This window comes from Metarhizium album (genome assembly GCF_000804445.1).
Source record: "Metarhizium album ARSEF 1941 chromosome Unknown scaffold_24, whole genome shotgun sequence".
Classification (NCBI taxonomy): Eukaryota; Fungi; Ascomycota; class Sordariomycetes; order Hypocreales; family Clavicipitaceae; genus Metarhizium; species Metarhizium album.
The window spans coordinates 213076-230809 of NW_024467598.1; the positions used below are offsets into that span (position 1 = coordinate 213076).

The window sequence follows — 17734 nt, forward strand, 5'->3', positions numbered from 1 at the left end:
CGAGGACCAGATGCTGCATCGGTGGCAGTGTGAGAGCTCTAGTGCTAGTGCTCTTGACCTGAGTCGTGTGTAATGTTGAGATTTCGAAGGCCTCGAAGGCCCCCTCATTTGGTTGGGGTTCGGGCCAGGGGGACTCGGCATCAAACGTCGCGTCATTGCTCCTCCGGAGGCCCGCTTCTCCTGTTGCATCCACTGTGGCCGAGGCATTGATGGCTCCAGCCAATTGCCCTCAGCCACCCTAACCCGTGCCCTGTTTGGCGCCTCTTGCGAAACCCCAAACAACCCCCCCCCCCCCAACACGCTCCCGCAAAACTTATTTTGTGCCCCGGTCTGCACGGAGCTCTCGCCACCAGCAACTTTATATATTCCATCGTTCCGCCCTGCTGGCCATGCTGCTCTCGAATTCTGCACCATGAGCGACGTGACCACCGCCATCACGTCGGCCTGTGGCTACAAGCCGCGCGATGATGGGCAATTAGGCACAATCGCCGCCGCAGTCTCTGGATCCGACTCGCTCAATACCGAGGGCCCCACGAACCGACGACGACGTCACTCCTTTTTCCTACCCCGGAGAAAGTCAATAGTGGAAACCATCATGGAGGGCGAAGAGGGCCTGCTACTCAAGGTGGACTTGTTTCTTTCAGAGCTGGAGCGCCGCTTGGACTTTATCGAAAGTTACTATGGCGACCTCGCCAGAGACTACAGCTTCTCCCGGGCATTCTCGACTCTGCAAGCCGTCAGGACAAGATGCTCCCAGGCGTCCGAGGAGGTCATCGGTGCTGGGAGGCGGCGCTTGCAAGTCATGGTGGAGACGCTGGAGATGCGTTACCAGGAGACTTTGACTGCTGCCGAGTCCATGCACGAAAAGGCTCGTGTCGGCGTCGACCTCCTCGAGGAGATGCTTTCCGAGTTTGAAGCATGCGCGTACAAGTTGCGGGAGCAAGGTCTGGCCGGCGCCACGACCGCTGCGGGAGCCTTCATGGACGAAGGCCGCCGCGTTGCTCACGAAAGCATCGAAAGAGCAAGGGGAGTCGTGGACGGAGGTCTCGAAAGGGCCAGACGAGCCGCGCTCTCCCTCGAGGAACACATCCAACAGGCCATTGCCAAGGCGAGGGAAACCCGCCTACTTCACTACAACGACTTGCCCATGCCTTGGCGCAACAACCCCCACATCACCAAGGGCTATCGCTTCACCGAGTCCAAGATTGAATGTGTCCGGTCGGCCTTCAACATATCCAACGAATTCATCAACATATGGTCTCATGCCATCGGTCTCGTTCTGGTACTCGCCGTGGCGTTCTACTTTTACCCGGCCAGCGCCAACTTCTCCCTCAGCTCAAAGTGCGACGTCTTTGTCGCTGCCGTCTTCTTCCTCATGGCCTGCCTCACCTTGGTGTGCTCCACCGTTTGGCACACCATGAACGCCGTTGCCGACATCGACGCCATCTCCATCTTCGCCTGTGTCGACTACACCGGCATCTCACTCCTCATCGCAGCATCCATCATGACCACCGAGTACACGGCGTTTTATTGCGACCCCTTGAACAGATGGGTGTACATGACTCTTACAGCCGTCCTGGGCATCGGAGGCGTCATTCTCCCATGGCACCCAAAATTCAACGGCCCGGACATGGCCTGGGCCAGAGTGGCCTTCTTCGTCGGACTTGCCCTGACGGGATTCATGCCCATGCTGCAGCTGTCGCTCACCCACGGGCCCGACTTCGTCATCACCTTCTACTCTCCAATCCTGAAGTCCATATTGGTCTACTTTGGCGGCGCCATCGTCTACGCGAGCAAGATCCCCGAGCGCTGGTGGCCGGGCATGTTCGACTATGTTGGCGGGAGCCATAACTTGTGGCACGCCGCGGTCCTTGGGGGCATCCTGTTCCACTACACCGCCATGCAGACCTTTTTCTCGAATGCTTTCCATCGCGCACAAGGCGGCTGTCCTGCATACTAGACGTTTTGAAGAAGATGGGGACGATTTTTTTTTCCCGTCCCCTCTTCTTTTCCTTATCTTAAAGATCAGAGATTCAGCGTATCCCAAACGATATTAGAGATGGAGAGGCACGATGAAGCAAGAACTTCATCACACGACGAAGTGAGGTATGATGTGGGGATGAGACATTCAATTCTTCAGACGGGAGAGCGTATCCTGTCTTGGCTACATTTTTGCCGGCGATTCTTTTAGCATTGGGCATTTACACTAGGCGTTTTGGGTATCTACGGAGCATTTGTGTACTTGGGAGGGATCAATCTTAGAGAGGTCAAGACTACAATACAAGCAAGCGTTGTTCTGTATCGAATTCTTAGCTCCGGCGTGTCACCAGAAGGGGAGGAAACAGAACAGTTGGACGTGATGTGTTGCAGTGATTAATATACCTGTTCGCTACTTGACCCATCGCACTGTACAGGCACTGGCGTACTTTTGCAATCCTTTTCCCCGCTCGTGGTCTTTTACTTTCCAAATCATTCAGCCAAAAAGAACCTGAATATGCGCCGTATTCCATGACGTCCTACTCCGTCTCCTTACCCATTCATTCATACCCCCGTTCACATAGCCCCATCATGAATCATACAATCATAGGCTACAGCTGGGCCCTGTCCTAGCTAATCAGACAACTGCGCGCCCAATCTATGCACCGGAGGCTCATGACAACCCAAAAAAAAATGTTATGGCGATATTATTACCGACGGGGAAGGCGTGGCTCAGCGTCAGGAATCAACACGAATCTGACGTGGATTTCGTGTAAAGCACATGAGTCACATTGCGTGCGAGGCAATTTCAGAGTACACATCATCGGGGATCTGCTTGATAATCCCAATGGTGACGCTCTTGATCAAGTCAGAGTTCAAGGGGGGGAACGACCTGAGGACTTTGTTTGGACTTGTCAATACGTCAGCATTGCGATGAGACGGTTAGTTGTGGATCCGGCGACTCACCTTGGGGACTGGAGAATCTGGGACCTCATCATGGTCAGTTGTGCCACGATGCATAGGATGTTCAAGTGCGGGCCGTATGCAAACAGAAAGTCCCAAAGCCGCAAGACTTCCGGCAGGGGCGGCGTGCAAGCGCACAGAGTCAAGACCGAAGGGAAGGCGTATATCTCGGCCGAGAGCCCCTTGGCGGTGAGGTACATGCTGAGCTTGGGGTCTACGATGGCCAGCACTTTATCGACAAGCCCAAGGCCTCGATGCACCCCGTCCATGGCACCACGGATATACGCCGGACACTCCTTGGTAAGGAGGGAGTAGAATGCAACAAAGGCTTCGGCCTCACTGCGGGCAGCGTATAAGAACGGAGCCGCCAGGACATTCATACCTTGCACGTAGGTGCCGGGCTCGGGACCTATGCCAGACCCTTTATAAAGTCAGCAACTACCAAGGGTTTCCAGTTATAGCAAACATAACATACTGGTTTGAGAATTTCCGGAAACGCTTCCCCCAAGGCTCTGTCTCGGATGTACCGAATGACTACTGCTAGGACGACTGCTCTGCCGTTGGTCCTCTTTAGCATCGTGTAATCGCCATGCGATGGCATTCAGGAGCCGAATTAAGCTGGCCTCGCTCACCCTTCGTCGGAATAAAGGGTCTGTGGTGAGGGTTCTGAAGGTGTCGTTGCGAATTTTTGAATATGCTGGCGAAGCGCCGCGGTGTATCAAGCCAAGGTATTCATCCGTGGGCATGATGGGAGCTTCTAAAAGAACCAGCCAGACGTATATCCTCAAGGGGGACTGCAGGCAAACTCGTTAGTCACTGCCAGGGCTCGAGAAAAAGACGACGACCAAGTCCTTGCAAGGGCCTCATACCATTCCGTCCTCTGCGCTCTTGATACCCTCATCAACAACCTTCCACCGGGCACTTTCTAGAGCACCCAGGAAGTCACCATCACTCGGTCCATCACGGAATATCTGCTGAAGCGACAGGTGTCCGTGTGAAAAGAGGGGTTTCTTCAATCCGGAGCGCTTCAAGGCGGCCACAGCACCCATGTGGTGCATCAATGGCGAAGCAGCGTCGCTGTTGGCGCGGCCCCGCTGAGGCGAGCGAGTAGCCTTTGGGTCTCGGGTCGGCGAGGCATTTCGCTGCAGGTCTCGACGCTGTTGTGAAATAAGAGACGGCTGGTTGGAGGACCTTGCAGCCCCGAGCGTGTGAGCAGATTGTAGCCGTCGGAGAGCTCGATGCGCCCGCGGAGAGGGAGGGACTTGGAGGTCGATCTGTCCCGGGGCGGGGAGCGACGTAGGCGGAGGGTGAGCCTCTCTCGAGGGACTAGGCATGGCTGTGGACGGATCAGCGGCGCACCGTGGCACGACGACACATGACAATTCAACGACGGCCAACTCGGGGAAGTTGTCAGCGTGGTGTCGCGGAGCAGAGACGCGCGATACGCGACGGGTTGCGCTGGTTGCCTTGGCGCCCACAGATGGACTGGTGGACCGGCGACTGGTGGAGGTGGAGCGTTGGGGGGGGGGGGGCTCTGGCGGGGGGGGTCTGGGACGTCGAGCCTTGAGCTGGTCTTGGTCATGGACTCACTATCATGTCGTACTATCGCCGGTCCAAGGTGTTGTTGCACCTGTGCGCAGTTGCTCCTTCCCCGAACGGCAGCCTCTACGGAGAACGTATCCTCTAGAGGCTGTCTCAATTTTTGACAACTGAAATCAGGTTCGACCTTCTTATTTCATGTTACACCTTTTTTTTTTTTTTTTTTTTTACAGGACTCCCTCGTTGCCCCTCCAGACCCCGGTCCGAAAAATCTCCCTGCATGCGAGCATCATCAAACATCGAGACGGATGGAAGGTCGATCGACGTGATCAGACCAGTTGACGCCACTTGCAACGCACCATGATGCCATGGCTTCAAGCGACGATTTGCACTTGACGAGTCACGGGCCTGCCCGGATATGCAAAGATAATCAAAACCGTCCCCGTGAGCAAACAGCTTTCGGATCAATGCCCTGCATCATTGTACACCACCTGCTGGCCCAAGCGTCTACGAGCCAAGCTCGACATCAATAGCCTTGGCGGAGGTACCCTTTGGATTGCGAAGCGACGAATATGTCAACCACGCTGAGGTTGTAGGAGCAAATCGGTCGTGGCTACATATCTCTCTGCGTTGTCTTGGCGCTGCCACAATGCTAGCAATACCCCAAGTTCACGGAACCGTCCAAGGCCCAAGAGGCACGGAAGCCAACAGGATGCCTCGCTAGTACCGATTGCGTTCACCTTATGCGCAAAAGTATTGGGCGGTTTGGACTCGGCGTGTCTCGGTGACGGCAGTTTATTTGTGAAAGTGGGAAATTTCGGCGCGGAGAGTCAGCCGACGCCTCCATGAGTGTGACGAGAGCGGCCTCACTTAACAGATGAAGGACGTTCAACGACGCGGAGGGCATCGGATGGAATAACCGCCAGAATGTGTTCTGTACAGTAACATGGGCCGATCCGGCCTTTGGACCTCTACAGTCGAGGCAAAATATCGTCTTTGGACGCTGCACTTGTGATCCAGCATTCTGAGGGTTTCAGAAATTGGCGGTCAAGGGTGTCTGTCGTTCACCGTTATTTCTATTTATGCAAAAGTTCAGCTGATTTATTCGAATTGTTTCCAGAGGACTTTGGCCAACGAAGGATCGAGTGAGACAATGGCATAGAAGAAATCGATTAAACACATCCCCACTACTCGGCCACCGGATTTGACACAGTTCCCATGCTGCAAAAGCCAGTCTTCAAACGGAGTTTGATGAACTGGGTTGCTGCAGGGCCGCGTCGAGCGGTGCATACGTACTACCAGATGCTAGAGCTTCGAGATTGGGCAGGAGGGGGAAAGAATCGAGTGACGGTTGCAGGCCCTGCTCAGCCAAGGAGTGTCCGCCGTACACGTCATAATGTTTTACATGAACGGTGCACGAAGCAAGTACGCAAATCACTCACAAGATCCGAGTACTCCGTACTGCTCCATTCCTATTCGACAGCTCCTCGACAGCAACTCGACGCTGCTCACCATCCAACTGCATTACATATCCGATGTTTGAGAAGTTCGATAAGAAGCTGGAAGCCGTCATCTCCGCCGCGCTATGCTGTTCACGGCATCGAGGCGATGGCGCCATTTGCAACTTGTGGGGTCATCGCTCAAGCGCTTTTTGAGGTCAAATGTCTCAACAGTCGAGGTCGAGGAAGCCATACGCACGCACCCAGAAATTTCCGGGAAGAGAATTTTCTGCTGATGAATCATTCAGAACGCCTCTGGCAAAATGTTATTACCATGCTCATCGGCACCCTGCCGTATCTGAAGGCTGCCGCTGGCACGTTTAGCATCAAGTGATCAAGGCGTTGCCCACCAGTGCCGCCACCACCATCTCCGACGACACACTTGGCACATCTCATTGCTTTCACCGTTGTTGTCTTGGACACCGAGCGGATTGGAACGAACCCCTCCGCTCGCGTGTATTTATGCGGCTGTTCAGCCCGTAATTCACTCATATAACGCCTGACGGAGCACCCCTCCTCAACGCACACGCGGGATTACACAATACACAAAGCCCGACCCTGCAAAGGCAGGCTGGTCCGCGGCTTGTCGCCTTGTCGACGGGCCATGCTGCTAAACTACATTCGCGCTGGTAAACGCCTTGCTTCGTTGGCGACTTCCGTGCCACAGCTGGGAGGTCGGCATGTTCACGCACAGATCTAAGCCTGAGAATTATGTGGGTGAAGGTGCTAGCGATTTACTTTATACTCGCCTCTCGTGGTCCACAAGCTACCACCTCCTCCACCTTTCTTCTACTTTTTGCGATATCAACTCCCGTATGCTTCCTGTCTTCTCTCTTGTACAACCTGATCTCCCTTGCATGTTTGTTACGTCTCCTCGGCTTATCAGCTGGTTTGGTTTTATATCGTCTGGTCTGTCGAACACGAGACCTCTTCTCAGCCCTCTGGATACATTACTTGGATGTGCTCAGTAGGCTTCATCAACAACCACGATGCCTAGTTAAAAAGAGTACTCTACAATACCACACGCCTTCTCATCCTCAATTCTTGATGCGATTTTGCACTGATAGTTGACCGAGACTTGACCATTGGCCGACATGTCCTCCTTCGCAACCAAAACAGGCCATGCCTTGGCCAAGATTCTTGGTATCAGACTTGAGCACCCTAACGAAGACGCCACAGAGAACGGTCTCAGAGGCGAGTCAATCATCATCCAAAGCAGTGACAGCTTCATCGAAGGGGCCCCTACTACATCCCAATGGCTTCACGATCAAATACCCACGCGACAACAAGTGGGCGAATTTGCCAAGTCCTTGTTTCCCTTCTTGTCCTGGATAGGACACTACAATCTCCAGTGGTTCGCTGGTGACGTTGTCGCTGGAATTACCATCGGTGCCGTTGTCGTGCCTCAGGGCATGGCTTATGCTTTGCTGGCCAAGCTTGAGCCTCAGTTTGGCCTCTATTCCTCATTCATGGGAGTCATTATATATTGGATCTTCGGAACATCGAAGGACATATCCATTGGGCCGGTAGCTGTCTTATCCACAGTCGTGGGGAGCGTCGTCGATTCTGTTACCTCATCTCCGTATACCGAAGACCTTCCCCCGCATGTCATTGCCTCCGCTCTGTCCGTCATCGCTGGTTGTATTGTTTTGGGAATCGGTCTTTTGAGATGCGGGTGGATCGTTGATTTCATTTCTATCACATCTCTGTCTGCTTTCATGACGGGATCGGCAATGACCATTGCATCTAGTCAACTGCCAGCTCTCATGGGGCTGACTGGGTTTTCGAATCGAGACTCTGCATACTTGGTCATTATCAACACCTTGAAACATCTCCCCGAGACAAAGCTTGACGCCGCCATGGGATTGACGGCACTGTTCTTCCTGTACCTGATTCGATTCGCCCTCACATCGGCTGCGGAGCGGTTCCCAGCTCACAGGAGAAGCATCTTCTTCATGAATACCATGCGGACCGTCTTCGTCATCCTCCTGTATACCATGATTAGCTGGCTGGTCAATATGCATCGGAGGGAGCGACCCCTGTTTCATGTTCTTGGCAATGTCCCAAAGGGTAAGACAAACCTCAATACCAATCAATGCGAGTATTCTTGGCTAATAGTATGTATGGAAGGCTTCCGCAATGCCGCTGTCCCAAAACTCTCAAGCAACGTCGTCTCACAATTTGGCTCCCATCTACCCGCTACCGTCATTGTCATGCTCGTTGAGCACATTGCCATTTCCAAATCTTTTGGTAGGGTCAACAACTATTCCATCGATCCTTCACAGGAAATGGTTGCCATCGGCATGACCAACATCCTGGGGCCCTTTCTCGGCGCATATCCATCTACGGGCTCTTTTAGTCGAACAGCGATACAATCAAAGGCTGGTGTTCGCACCCCGGCTGCTGGCCTCGTCACTGGAATTATTGTTCTCCTGGCCACGTACCTTCTCACAGCCGTCTTCTTCTACATTCCTAGCGCCACCCTTGCAGCAGTCATCATCCACGCCGTCGGCGACCTCATCACGCCTCCGATTACCATTTACCAGTTCTGGCGCGTTTCCCCCATCGAAGTATTCGTCTTCTTTATCGGCGTTTTCGTCAGTGTCTTTGCCCAAATCGAGGACGGCCTCTATGCGACGGTCGCCATTTCAGCCGCCATTTTCATATACCGCAATTTAAAGGCCCGGGGACGATTCCTTGGCAAAGTGCGAGTCCACTCTGTCCTCGGTGACCACGTTATTGGCGAGGACCACAACACAGTGCACGGAGAGTACGGTACATTTGACGGAACGTCGGATGCCTTTGCACGCAACGTATTCCTTCCTCTGGATCATGGAGACGGATCCAATCCTGAAGTAGAACTTGAGAGTCCTTATCCCGGAATGTTTATCTACCGCTTCTCTGAGGGGTTCAACTACCCCAACGCCAATTTTTCTCTGGACTATCTCACCGAATTTATTTACTCACAAACGAGGCGCTCCAGTCCCGAGCGCTTTGAACGCGCAGGAGACAGGCCTTGGAGCAACCCCGGCCCTCGGAACTCTGCCAGAACTCGGCGTGATCTGGCAGTCGACGAACGGCCTACACTCAAGGCCATCATATTAGACTGGAGCTCTGTCAACAACGTTGACATCACATCTGTCCAGCGGCTCATTGACGTTCGTGATCAATTCGATCGCTACGCTTACCCCGACGTGGTGGACTGGCACATGGCAAACATCAACAATCCCTGGACCAAGCGTGCCCTCATTGCCGCAGGGTTCGGCATCCCAAAAAAGACTCAGGATGGTCTGAATCACAGATGGAAATCCATATTTAGCGTGGCTGAGATCGGCGGAAAGGACTCTGCTGCCGCTTTGGCAGATGTCGCCGCCAACGAAAGCGGCCTGCAGGCAGGCCAGTCGCGAATGAGTATAGTAGACGAGGAGATGGGCCCTGCATCTGATTCAGAGGAGGACTCGCCTAAGCCGGGCGATGAGAAGGCAGAAGGTGCCGCGAAACAGAGAAGACGCGGCGCGGTCGTTCACGGGTTGAATAGACCTTTGTTCCATGTGGACTTGACCAGCGCAACCCAGTGTGCGATTGCGAACGTAGAGGCCCGAGAGGAGTTGAGAGCTGCGTCTGCGTCGCCATCCTGATTTATTTTGGCGCCCGTTTGATCTCGCTTAGAAAGGATTGGAGTTTGGGCATGATAGAATTAGCGATGGCATCAGCATGTATTCTTATACACTGGACACAATTTTTTTCCGAGCCAAAACATTGTTGGATCCGATGAACGATCCGTACCGTATCTTCGTAACAAATACGGCGAGTGTCTCTTGTATGCATGTCCTGCTGCGATGCTCTTGTATCTCACTTTCTCGGAAGCGAGTGCAAACAGTCACCTGATTTCGCGTCTATTTCGCCACACAATTCACGCCCCACCAACCTCTCTCACCACGCTCATCAACTTTGTCGACGATTCTGGAAACCTCTCAGCATCGGCATGTACTACGTGTAAAAGCGCCAAGAAACACAGAGCCCCGATTATCTCATTTGAGCCCTTGCGGCGGGATCGAGACCGAGACACGCTCACACGGGCCGCGACCGCCCCCTCGCCTGCCACCATGCCGATTGGTATCCGGCGCCTGAATGCGAAAAAGTCGCAACCAAACCCCGGCATTGTCTTCATCAAGCCACTGCCTGGACCGCACGAGAAGACGGCCCACGGGTTCCTAGAAAGAATTGCTGCGCAGTGCCGTGAGTGAGCCTCCGCCCACGCGTCCCCCTGTCCCCGTCACTTCACTGTGACCAACGCTCCTCTCTTAGTCCCCGTCACGCGCAAGCACCACATATCCATCATGACGCTCGAGGAGCACGAACCAAACCGCGAGTTTGTAGGCCGTAACTTCAACGCCGGCGAAGTGATCCAACTTGTCCTGCGGTCGCCCTCGACGGGCCGCTGGCTCCCGTTTGAATACGTCCAAATGGTCATGATGCACGAACTGGCGCATTGCAAGCAAATGAACCACTCTCGGGCCTTTTGGGCCGTGAGAAACCAGTACGCCGCGCAGATGTACGAGCTGTGGAAGGAAGGGTACACGGGAGATGGCATCTGGGGCCGTGGCGCGAGTCTCGCCACGGGGGAGTGGGAGTGGGAGCGGAATCAAGTGCGGGCAGACGAGGTTCTCCCGGAGCATTTGTGCGGCGGGACATTTCGCTCCAGGCGGAGGAAGAGAAGGCCGAAACCTGCATTGACGTATGGGGAGCGCAAAGAGCGGAGAAATCTGAAGAAATTTGGCAAGAACGGGATTGCGCTGGGAGCGGATGAGGAGGCAAAGGTGAAGCTGGAGAAGGGGAAGAGGGTGCAGGCGAAACCGCGAGTGGCGAGCAGTGCGCGGGGACGGGAGCTACGGGCTGCTGCCGCGCTGGCAAGGTTTGAGCAGAAGAAGGCGGTGGTGAAGGGGGACGAGGAGGACGACCAGACGGCCAAGGATGAGGCGGAGCCCCCGAGTGAGGGCGAGTATGAAGATGATGCTGGTGACGACGGGGAGGCCGCTGTCGACGTGGACGGGTCGACGCTGAGGGACGGCACGGGCAGAGCCATGGTCAGAGTATGCCAGGACGAGGATACCAGCGATCCTGATGCGCGAAACGAACTGGGCCAGCTGGCAGAGGTGTTCAGGCGGGCAAGGAGAGATGACGCTGCAACGACGAGCCCCCAGAGGCAGCAGGTCAAGGCGGAACCGCAAATGGAGACCTGGCCATCTTCATCTTCATGGTCAACAGGGCCGAAAGAAGAAGCATTCTACGACGGCCCACGACTCTACGACGTGCCGGCTGCACCGGCTGCCACGGAAATTTCCAAAAGGCCTCCCGGACAGGAACTCAGCGGCTGCTCTGCGCAGCAGCCACCGGCGCCCAATAACTCGGCCTGCTCAATGTGCTCCTTCGCCAACTCTTTGTCCGCGGTGGCATGCGCCATGTGTGCCCATGTTCTCGACCCGACGCACACGCCAAATTCCTGGCGCTGCACCGGCGCGGCATGTGCAGACAGCCAATATGTCAACTCTGGTGACTGCGGTGTCTGTGGTCTGTGTGGTCGGAGACGAAGTTGACCTGCTGCCGGACTATCAAAGCAATGAGCGACGAGTCAAGACCCCTTAAGGATATGCAGATGGTACGGTTACACCAAGCACCGATGCAGGCCATGGTCGTACGCGTCTCCATTTCATTCACGTGGATATACTAGAAACAAATGACTCTCCTTTGAGGATCTCAAGCACCAACCATATACAATATGCAGATTCCTCCTTTTTCCCTATCTCGTGCCGGACAGGTCCTCCAAGTGCCATTGAGGCCGCGAATCCCAAGCCCAGCAAAGCACATGGAGGTGCTGCTCGATCGCTCGGCCCTCCCGGTGCCGGATAGCAGCGCGGTGACATCTACGATATGCGTGGATCCAAGCCAGTTCGTCATCTTGAATCAATTGCATCATTTTGTATCCTTTCTTTGCTGGGCGACGGCATGCTGACAATTTTTTGTACGCAGAGACATGGACGCGCACGACGAGGATGAAGCCCAGCTAAGCATCTGCGGCGGCATGCCCGGATCAATAGACGCTTGTTGAGGCGCTCCAGAAACGACGGGGGGGGCTGTCCCGGACGGAATTTCTCACGGTGTCGGCCATGGGCACGAATGACACTAATGTCATTTTTAACCGGCAGTGGCTATGCTGTGTCTGTGCCGCGACTCCGCGAGGTCGGCAGGTTCTCGCGGAACCCTGCCAGCCGTATGTGCTGCGGGGTCATCGAATGGCGGGAACATGGCATTTACGTTGAGCGAGCCGTAGGCATTGGACAGACGATGAAAATAGTGAGGGGAATCCAACTGCTTTGCTTAGTGAATGAGCACGGAGTAAGCTTGGATACAATGCGAGGCACGTCAACGTCGGGACAGGTTTGCAATAAGGCAGTAGCTTGCGTGCTGAAAAAGCGTTTACATCCACGGGTTGATCTGGAGATTCGGAGCCAAGGCAAGTTCGGGCATCCTGCGAGATACCATTTGTTCCGCTGCCGTGCCAGACAGGTCGACCGTTTTGTTGCATATTTGCAGCAGAGACGGGGCTCCGGAGCTGGTCCCGGGCGTCCGCAAATTTCACGGGGCACTCGGGTCCGCATGCTAGAGGAATGTTTAGAGGGAGCCTGGGGCTAGCATCGAGATGACTGGCTAGATGGCAGTGACTGGGTGCCTATCCTGTTGTCGATGGCGATATACCCGAACTTGGTGTCGTGCTGTTGACGGCGTCTTGCGGGAGGTTCGCACCAGCACAAAGGTTCGCAAGGATGTCCCGACTCCACAGGCAATCCCTGGGGCCTGGAGTAGCAGGATTACCGTCTTCGCAGGCCAGGATGCTTTTTGTCAAGGCTCTGGATCAGCCGGGTCGGGGCCAGGAAGCGCGACCTCAGTCTGGCGTTGGCCGGAAAGCTTAGCCGGCACGTCAAAAGTGCCAAAGCTCTGGACATGGCCCACAATGTTTCAGCCGGGGCCGGATTGTTGGGAATTTGGGATGCCAATGCCTACCCGGATGGTGGGTAGACACGATGCCAAACGTCGTGTTGACATCAACCAGCATTGCATCGTGATCCAGGTTCATGCCTGAGGCTTGAGGCACAAACGAGCTGCACGTGCACAGTGTATCGATGCCGCTCATCGACAACCGATACAGGGCAATTGAAGATCTCGTCTGCAATTGAGTCAAGTGGCAGTCCTCAAGGTTTGTTTGTTGCGGGGTACCTACCAAGGTGCGAGGCACGTTCTGTGTTCTGTACAACATACAACATGCAGTGACTTGTCTTCCCTGCCTGTCGTGCACTTGCTCCCCTCTTGCCATGAGCCGAGCTAGCAGGGATGCTACCCCGCAAAGCGCTGCCATTGGGCGACGCCCTTGGGGTGTTGCAAGCCGCCCAAAGTCATGTCTAGTGTGGTACGGAGTACATAGTACACTTACACTGTACATGCCAACTGCTGGCTGCTACGGACTGATGAAGCAGCGGTTTGTCGACGGTGATTGGAATCAAGCTTGCCGTCTCTCAGTTCTGATGAATTGACGTTTCCTTCTCGGTTGCAAAGTCGAGAGTGAACACGCACCTGGGCCCTTGTGCAGACGTGGGACTTGAGCACCAAAGTATGCGCTGTGCCGCAACAGCAAACAGGTCGAGTTGAACCAGGAACCCGACGCTCGTGACTCGCGAGTTTACCGTCGGCTGCCACGTCATCTGGACCGCACCTTCGCCAAAGTCATGCACTCTACAGAGAGAACCTCGCACAGTTTCTGGGTCTGACTTGGGGCGGCCACAACCAGCCATGGCGTTCATGGTTTTGGCTTTCGCTCCGCAGCCAGTGGGAAGATTGAGTCGAACCCTCGAGCGTGCAGTGCACATCAAGGCGGGTGGAAAGCAAGCACGCCACCGACCACCCAACTGGCAAGTAGGGTTGCTGCCGTGGAACAACATGGTTTCCGGATGCGCCTCGACTCGACCTGCGCACGCCAAAAGCCATGACTGGTGCCATTCGGTAGATCGAACTGCCCCATCGAATCTCGTCGAATCTGTTTGGTCGGATGGGCATCCATCCTCCTTTGAACTTCAACCAACCAACCCTCATCAGCCCCCCTCAAGCCATCGCTCGACGGACGCCCGACCGGTTCATAGCTGATGGGGCGAAAGGGTGAAAGGAATGAAAGGCGACAAAAGTCGGCGAATGAATGACCAACCGGCGGACCTGACAAGCTGGGGCAGTGGCCGTAGGCTTCGTCGGGATCTCGGCAGGACGGTTGGGAGACCAGACTGGCACGATGCCATCAGCCTTGATTATCTGACGTCTTTGGGGGCCTTGGGCTGAGCTGTCCAAACGTCCGAGACACCCAAGTGGGTGGAAAGATCGCTGTTCCTGGCTCGTGCCAGAATCTCGTCCTCATTACTTCCGTATCGTACATAAACGGAACCCTGACGCCAATCGGCAGTTGTTCGATTTCGCCAAGCTATACTCCGTACAAAGGCAGTATGTAGTTGGCAGCGCCTAGCGAGCCAACGAGTCCCTCGATCCCCATCCTCCACGACGGGCTTCCCCCCCCGGATCCACCGATCGTGGCCAGCGGGCCTGTCGACGTCACCGGCTGGTCTCGGGTGCATCCCATGATGAAGCTTGTTATTGTCCTGCTCTACTCCCACGTTCGAAGCAGAGCTCCTCCACCACTCAATCCCGCGGCTTGTGCCCGTCCGTGCTTTTGCTTAGAGTTCCTGGGGAGCTCGGACCATGACCTAGTTAGTCACCGTCCGTTCGTCCCCCAAAAGCCGGGTACTACTACTCGGGCCAAACCCTCCAAGTGAGATGGTACGGTGGATCGTACCACCCCCTCTTGCTCGTGTTTGATAGCCGATGGCGGTTTGACATGTCGCTTGGTCGGTGTTCTTCTGTTGCTGGCTAATGCGCATGCTTTTCTGGCCTTGTCGTTGAGGCTGGGTGAGTGACGACTCCCCGTGTTGACGGGGCCGTCGTTACATGCCAGAGTGCTACGAATGACAAGCCAGCCAGCTTTTGAAACCAGAGCGTCCGATGACAGTGGGATTGTCCCGTTTGTTGGCATGATTCGCAGTGACTCGCTCCCCCTTAAGCCTCGCCTCTGACCTGATGTTGCCTGCGCCCTGCTCTGAAGTGAGCCCATTATCCATGATCCACCAGCCGCCCCCCACCCCGCTGCCTGTCACTCGTCCGTCAAATCCATCGGTCCGTCAACCCATCAGTCCATCCTGCGGTCGGTTGGCGTCGACTCTCACCGTCCCTGGGCCGCACCATACAGTTATTAGTCTTCTCCCCGCATCGACACCCACCCTGGCCAGTCTTTCAGAAGCCAGCATCGCCCAAAGGACAGCATTTATACCGTGTTCAGTACTCCGTACGTACTTGAAAATGAATATGTACGTGCGACCCACCCCACCCCGCGCCCCCTGCACAACTCATCGGCTTCTCTCCACTGTTCCTTCCACTACTTCTTCTGCCTCGCTCTTTCCCATGGGCGCTCTCACTTCCCCAACTTAAAACCAAGCTTGCCCACCTTTCTGATCTGGATGCCGGTTATCTGCTCGTCGTTCCTTCCAGATCATACATCACACACACGCCGTCCATCGACACCTCCTCTTTCTCAGCTGCCTCCTACACCGACGCCTTTGTCGCTCTCCCTCCCTGACTCTCTCACGACCTCTGCCCGCCCGTTGCACGTTGCACGCTGCACGCTTTACGCCTGCCTCCCTTCCAGTCTCGAGCACCTCGACAACCTCCACGCCAGCTCTCTCGTCCGTTCCAGCCATAACATTTGCGCCTCACGTAAAAATTCAGAGTATAACCGCCTCGCTTGTGGCCTTGTTTTCTTCTCTCGTCTTCTTCTCCTTTCCCGGGCAGAACTGGTTGAGCAAGCCCGGACCGTTAGAAAACGGCTTCACCACGCAAGGCCCGCTCGCTATCAAGCCCATAATGTCCTCCGACGGTTCAACCAACGGCGCGGGTCACCGCCGTAGCTCAATCACCCAGGCCGCTCTCTCAAACCTCTTTCAGCGCGGCCCGTCCAATAATTCGAGCGGCGGTAGTGGCCAGATGAATAGCTTTGACCCTCAGCGGCGACGGCTGTCAGTCACCACCATCGGCCTCTCTGGCACGTCACCAACCAATCCCCCGACCTTTAACGTGCGCCGCGGCAGCATGTCCACCAACTCCGACTCCATTGACGAGAATGCCATCGAGGATGAGGACGTGCCCCCCGGCTCCGCTAGAACCGCCCCGACCACGCCCTTTGTCCGCCGCATGAGCTTCGGCGCTTCGGCCATGAGGGGCTACCGCCCTGGTGGCAACAGCCCTGGCAACGGTAATAACCCAGCCTCACCCCCGTCGTCGCTCGGACGAAGAGCCTCACAGAACCAAGGCCCTACAATCGGCGCTGCTCTTTCTGCAGCGAACCGCCGAGCCAGTACTGCGAAGCCTTCTCCCGCAGTTGCACAGGCAAGCAACACCATGCCTTCAAGAGCCTCTTCTGACAATGCCAATTCTCGTGCAGACCAGCAGGGCTTCAACTGGTCCGAGCAGCTTAGGTCTCGAGCCGAGAGCTCCGTCTCCGCCGGCCCACGACCTTCATTCTCGCTAGCCTCCTCTCCTCCAAGAGCGGCACCCCACCATGACCGCGCCAAATCCGTCTCCGACATGATGCATCCGCCTGTTCAGGCACCGCCACCGGTGCAGCAGCCCAAGCAAGAACCACGCAAGCCGGACGCCTTTCAGGAGAGAATTCTCAAGGGAGACTTTTACATGGATTGAGTAGTCTCTCGCAACTTCCTCGTACATTGGCGCCCTTGTGTGGTTTGGTTCGTTGATGGCCATGCTCGAGTCCTTATCAGCAATGGACACGGAGCAATGACGTTGCGCCTGGTTATGACGAGGAGCGCGCAATCTTTCGATGGCTTTTGCCTTGAGACACGGGCCAGTTCCCTACCTAAGTGATTGGGTTGGCTTTTTTTGTTCTTGTCCTGGTGGCAACGCTTTGGACAAGACGGCGGATTGACGAGAATTTGTCAGTTTTTCAAGCGTCATAAAGCACCGGTCTTTTTTTTTCCATCATCAGTGCTGTTTCTGCGAGAGTTTGCTGTCAAAATACTGCCCCCAATATGCAGCGTCGGTAGGCGGAACCCCGTCAAGAACATTCGGAGCATGGCGATGATTTGTTTCCCTCGGCCGCATGGTCAAACAAAAACATTTGGCAAAATAGTAGTTGGTTTTTTCTTCTTCTTTTCTATGAGAGCCACTTTAACGACAAAGCGAAAGGTGTGGTATGAGTATCTATCAGAGACGAAACGGCGCACATGGCTTCATGTTCATGTACTGTCTAGTGTGTGTTTTTTTTTTTTTTTTTTTTTTTTTTTCGCGACACGGAAACATGGATGACACATGGCTGGAGATGGCTATCGGGATGAGATTTCGAAATTCAAATCTGGTGGTGGGAAACACACACAATTTCGCTAGGCAAATGGCGTTGACGAGTGAGTGCTTGATTTATTTTTATTTTATTTTTTTGGTTGAGCGCAACGGCGTAACAGTGAAAGGGCGTTGGCGACAGGCATATGCTAGGCTCGCTTGCATGACGTATGTTGATACTTATTTGTGTTTGCTGCTCCAAGGACAGCTAGGAATAGTGGTCTCGAGCCCCAACGTTTACCTAGTCAGGTAGTCAG

At 55.0% G+C, this 17734-nt stretch overlaps 5 protein-coding genes across 5 annotated transcripts; 4 read left to right on the plus strand and 1 right to left on the minus strand.

Moving 5' to 3' along the window:
- Positions 1 to 412: 412 nt before the first annotated feature.
- MAM_06836 (hemolysin-III family protein) lies at positions 413 to 1960 on the plus strand (the record flags this gene model as incomplete). Its single annotated transcript, XM_040825634.1, has 1 exon — positions 413 to 1960. One exon carries the CDS (start codon positions 413 to 415, stop codon positions 1958 to 1960), a length of 1548 nt encoding a protein of 515 aa, XP_040676398.1.
- An 803-nt stretch (positions 1961 to 2763) lies between these two features.
- MAM_06837 (Rab-GAP/TBC domain protein) lies at positions 2764 to 4274 on the minus strand (the record flags this gene model as incomplete). The annotated part of the gene is made up of 4 exons (XM_040825635.1): positions 2764 to 2887; positions 2944 to 3361; positions 3416 to 3734; positions 3810 to 4274. The coding sequence occupies 4 exons, from the start codon at positions 4272 to 4274 to the stop codon at positions 2764 to 2766; spliced, it is 1326 nt and encodes a 441-aa protein (XP_040676399.1).
- Positions 4275 to 7072: 2798 nt separating this feature from the next.
- MAM_06838 (sulfate permease) lies at positions 7073 to 9616 on the plus strand (the record flags this gene model as incomplete). The annotated part of the gene is made up of 1 exon (XM_040825636.1): positions 7073 to 9616. One exon carries the CDS (start codon positions 7073 to 7075, stop codon positions 9614 to 9616), a length of 2544 nt encoding a protein of 847 aa, XP_040676400.1.
- Positions 9617 to 10084: 468 nt separating this feature from the next.
- MAM_06839 (WLM domain containing protein) lies at positions 10085 to 11575 on the plus strand (the record flags this gene model as incomplete). Its single annotated transcript, XM_040825637.1, has 2 exons — positions 10085 to 10217; positions 10287 to 11575. 2 exons carry the CDS (start codon positions 10085 to 10087, stop codon positions 11573 to 11575), a joined length of 1422 nt encoding a protein of 473 aa, XP_040676401.1.
- A 4414-nt stretch (positions 11576 to 15989) lies between these two features.
- On the plus strand, positions 15990 to 16823 carry MAM_06840 (uncharacterized protein; the record flags this gene model as incomplete). Its single annotated transcript, XM_040825638.1, has 1 exon — positions 15990 to 16823. One exon carries the CDS (start codon positions 15990 to 15992, stop codon positions 16821 to 16823), a length of 834 nt encoding a protein of 277 aa, XP_040676402.1.
- Positions 16824 to 17734: the final 911 nt, after the last annotated feature.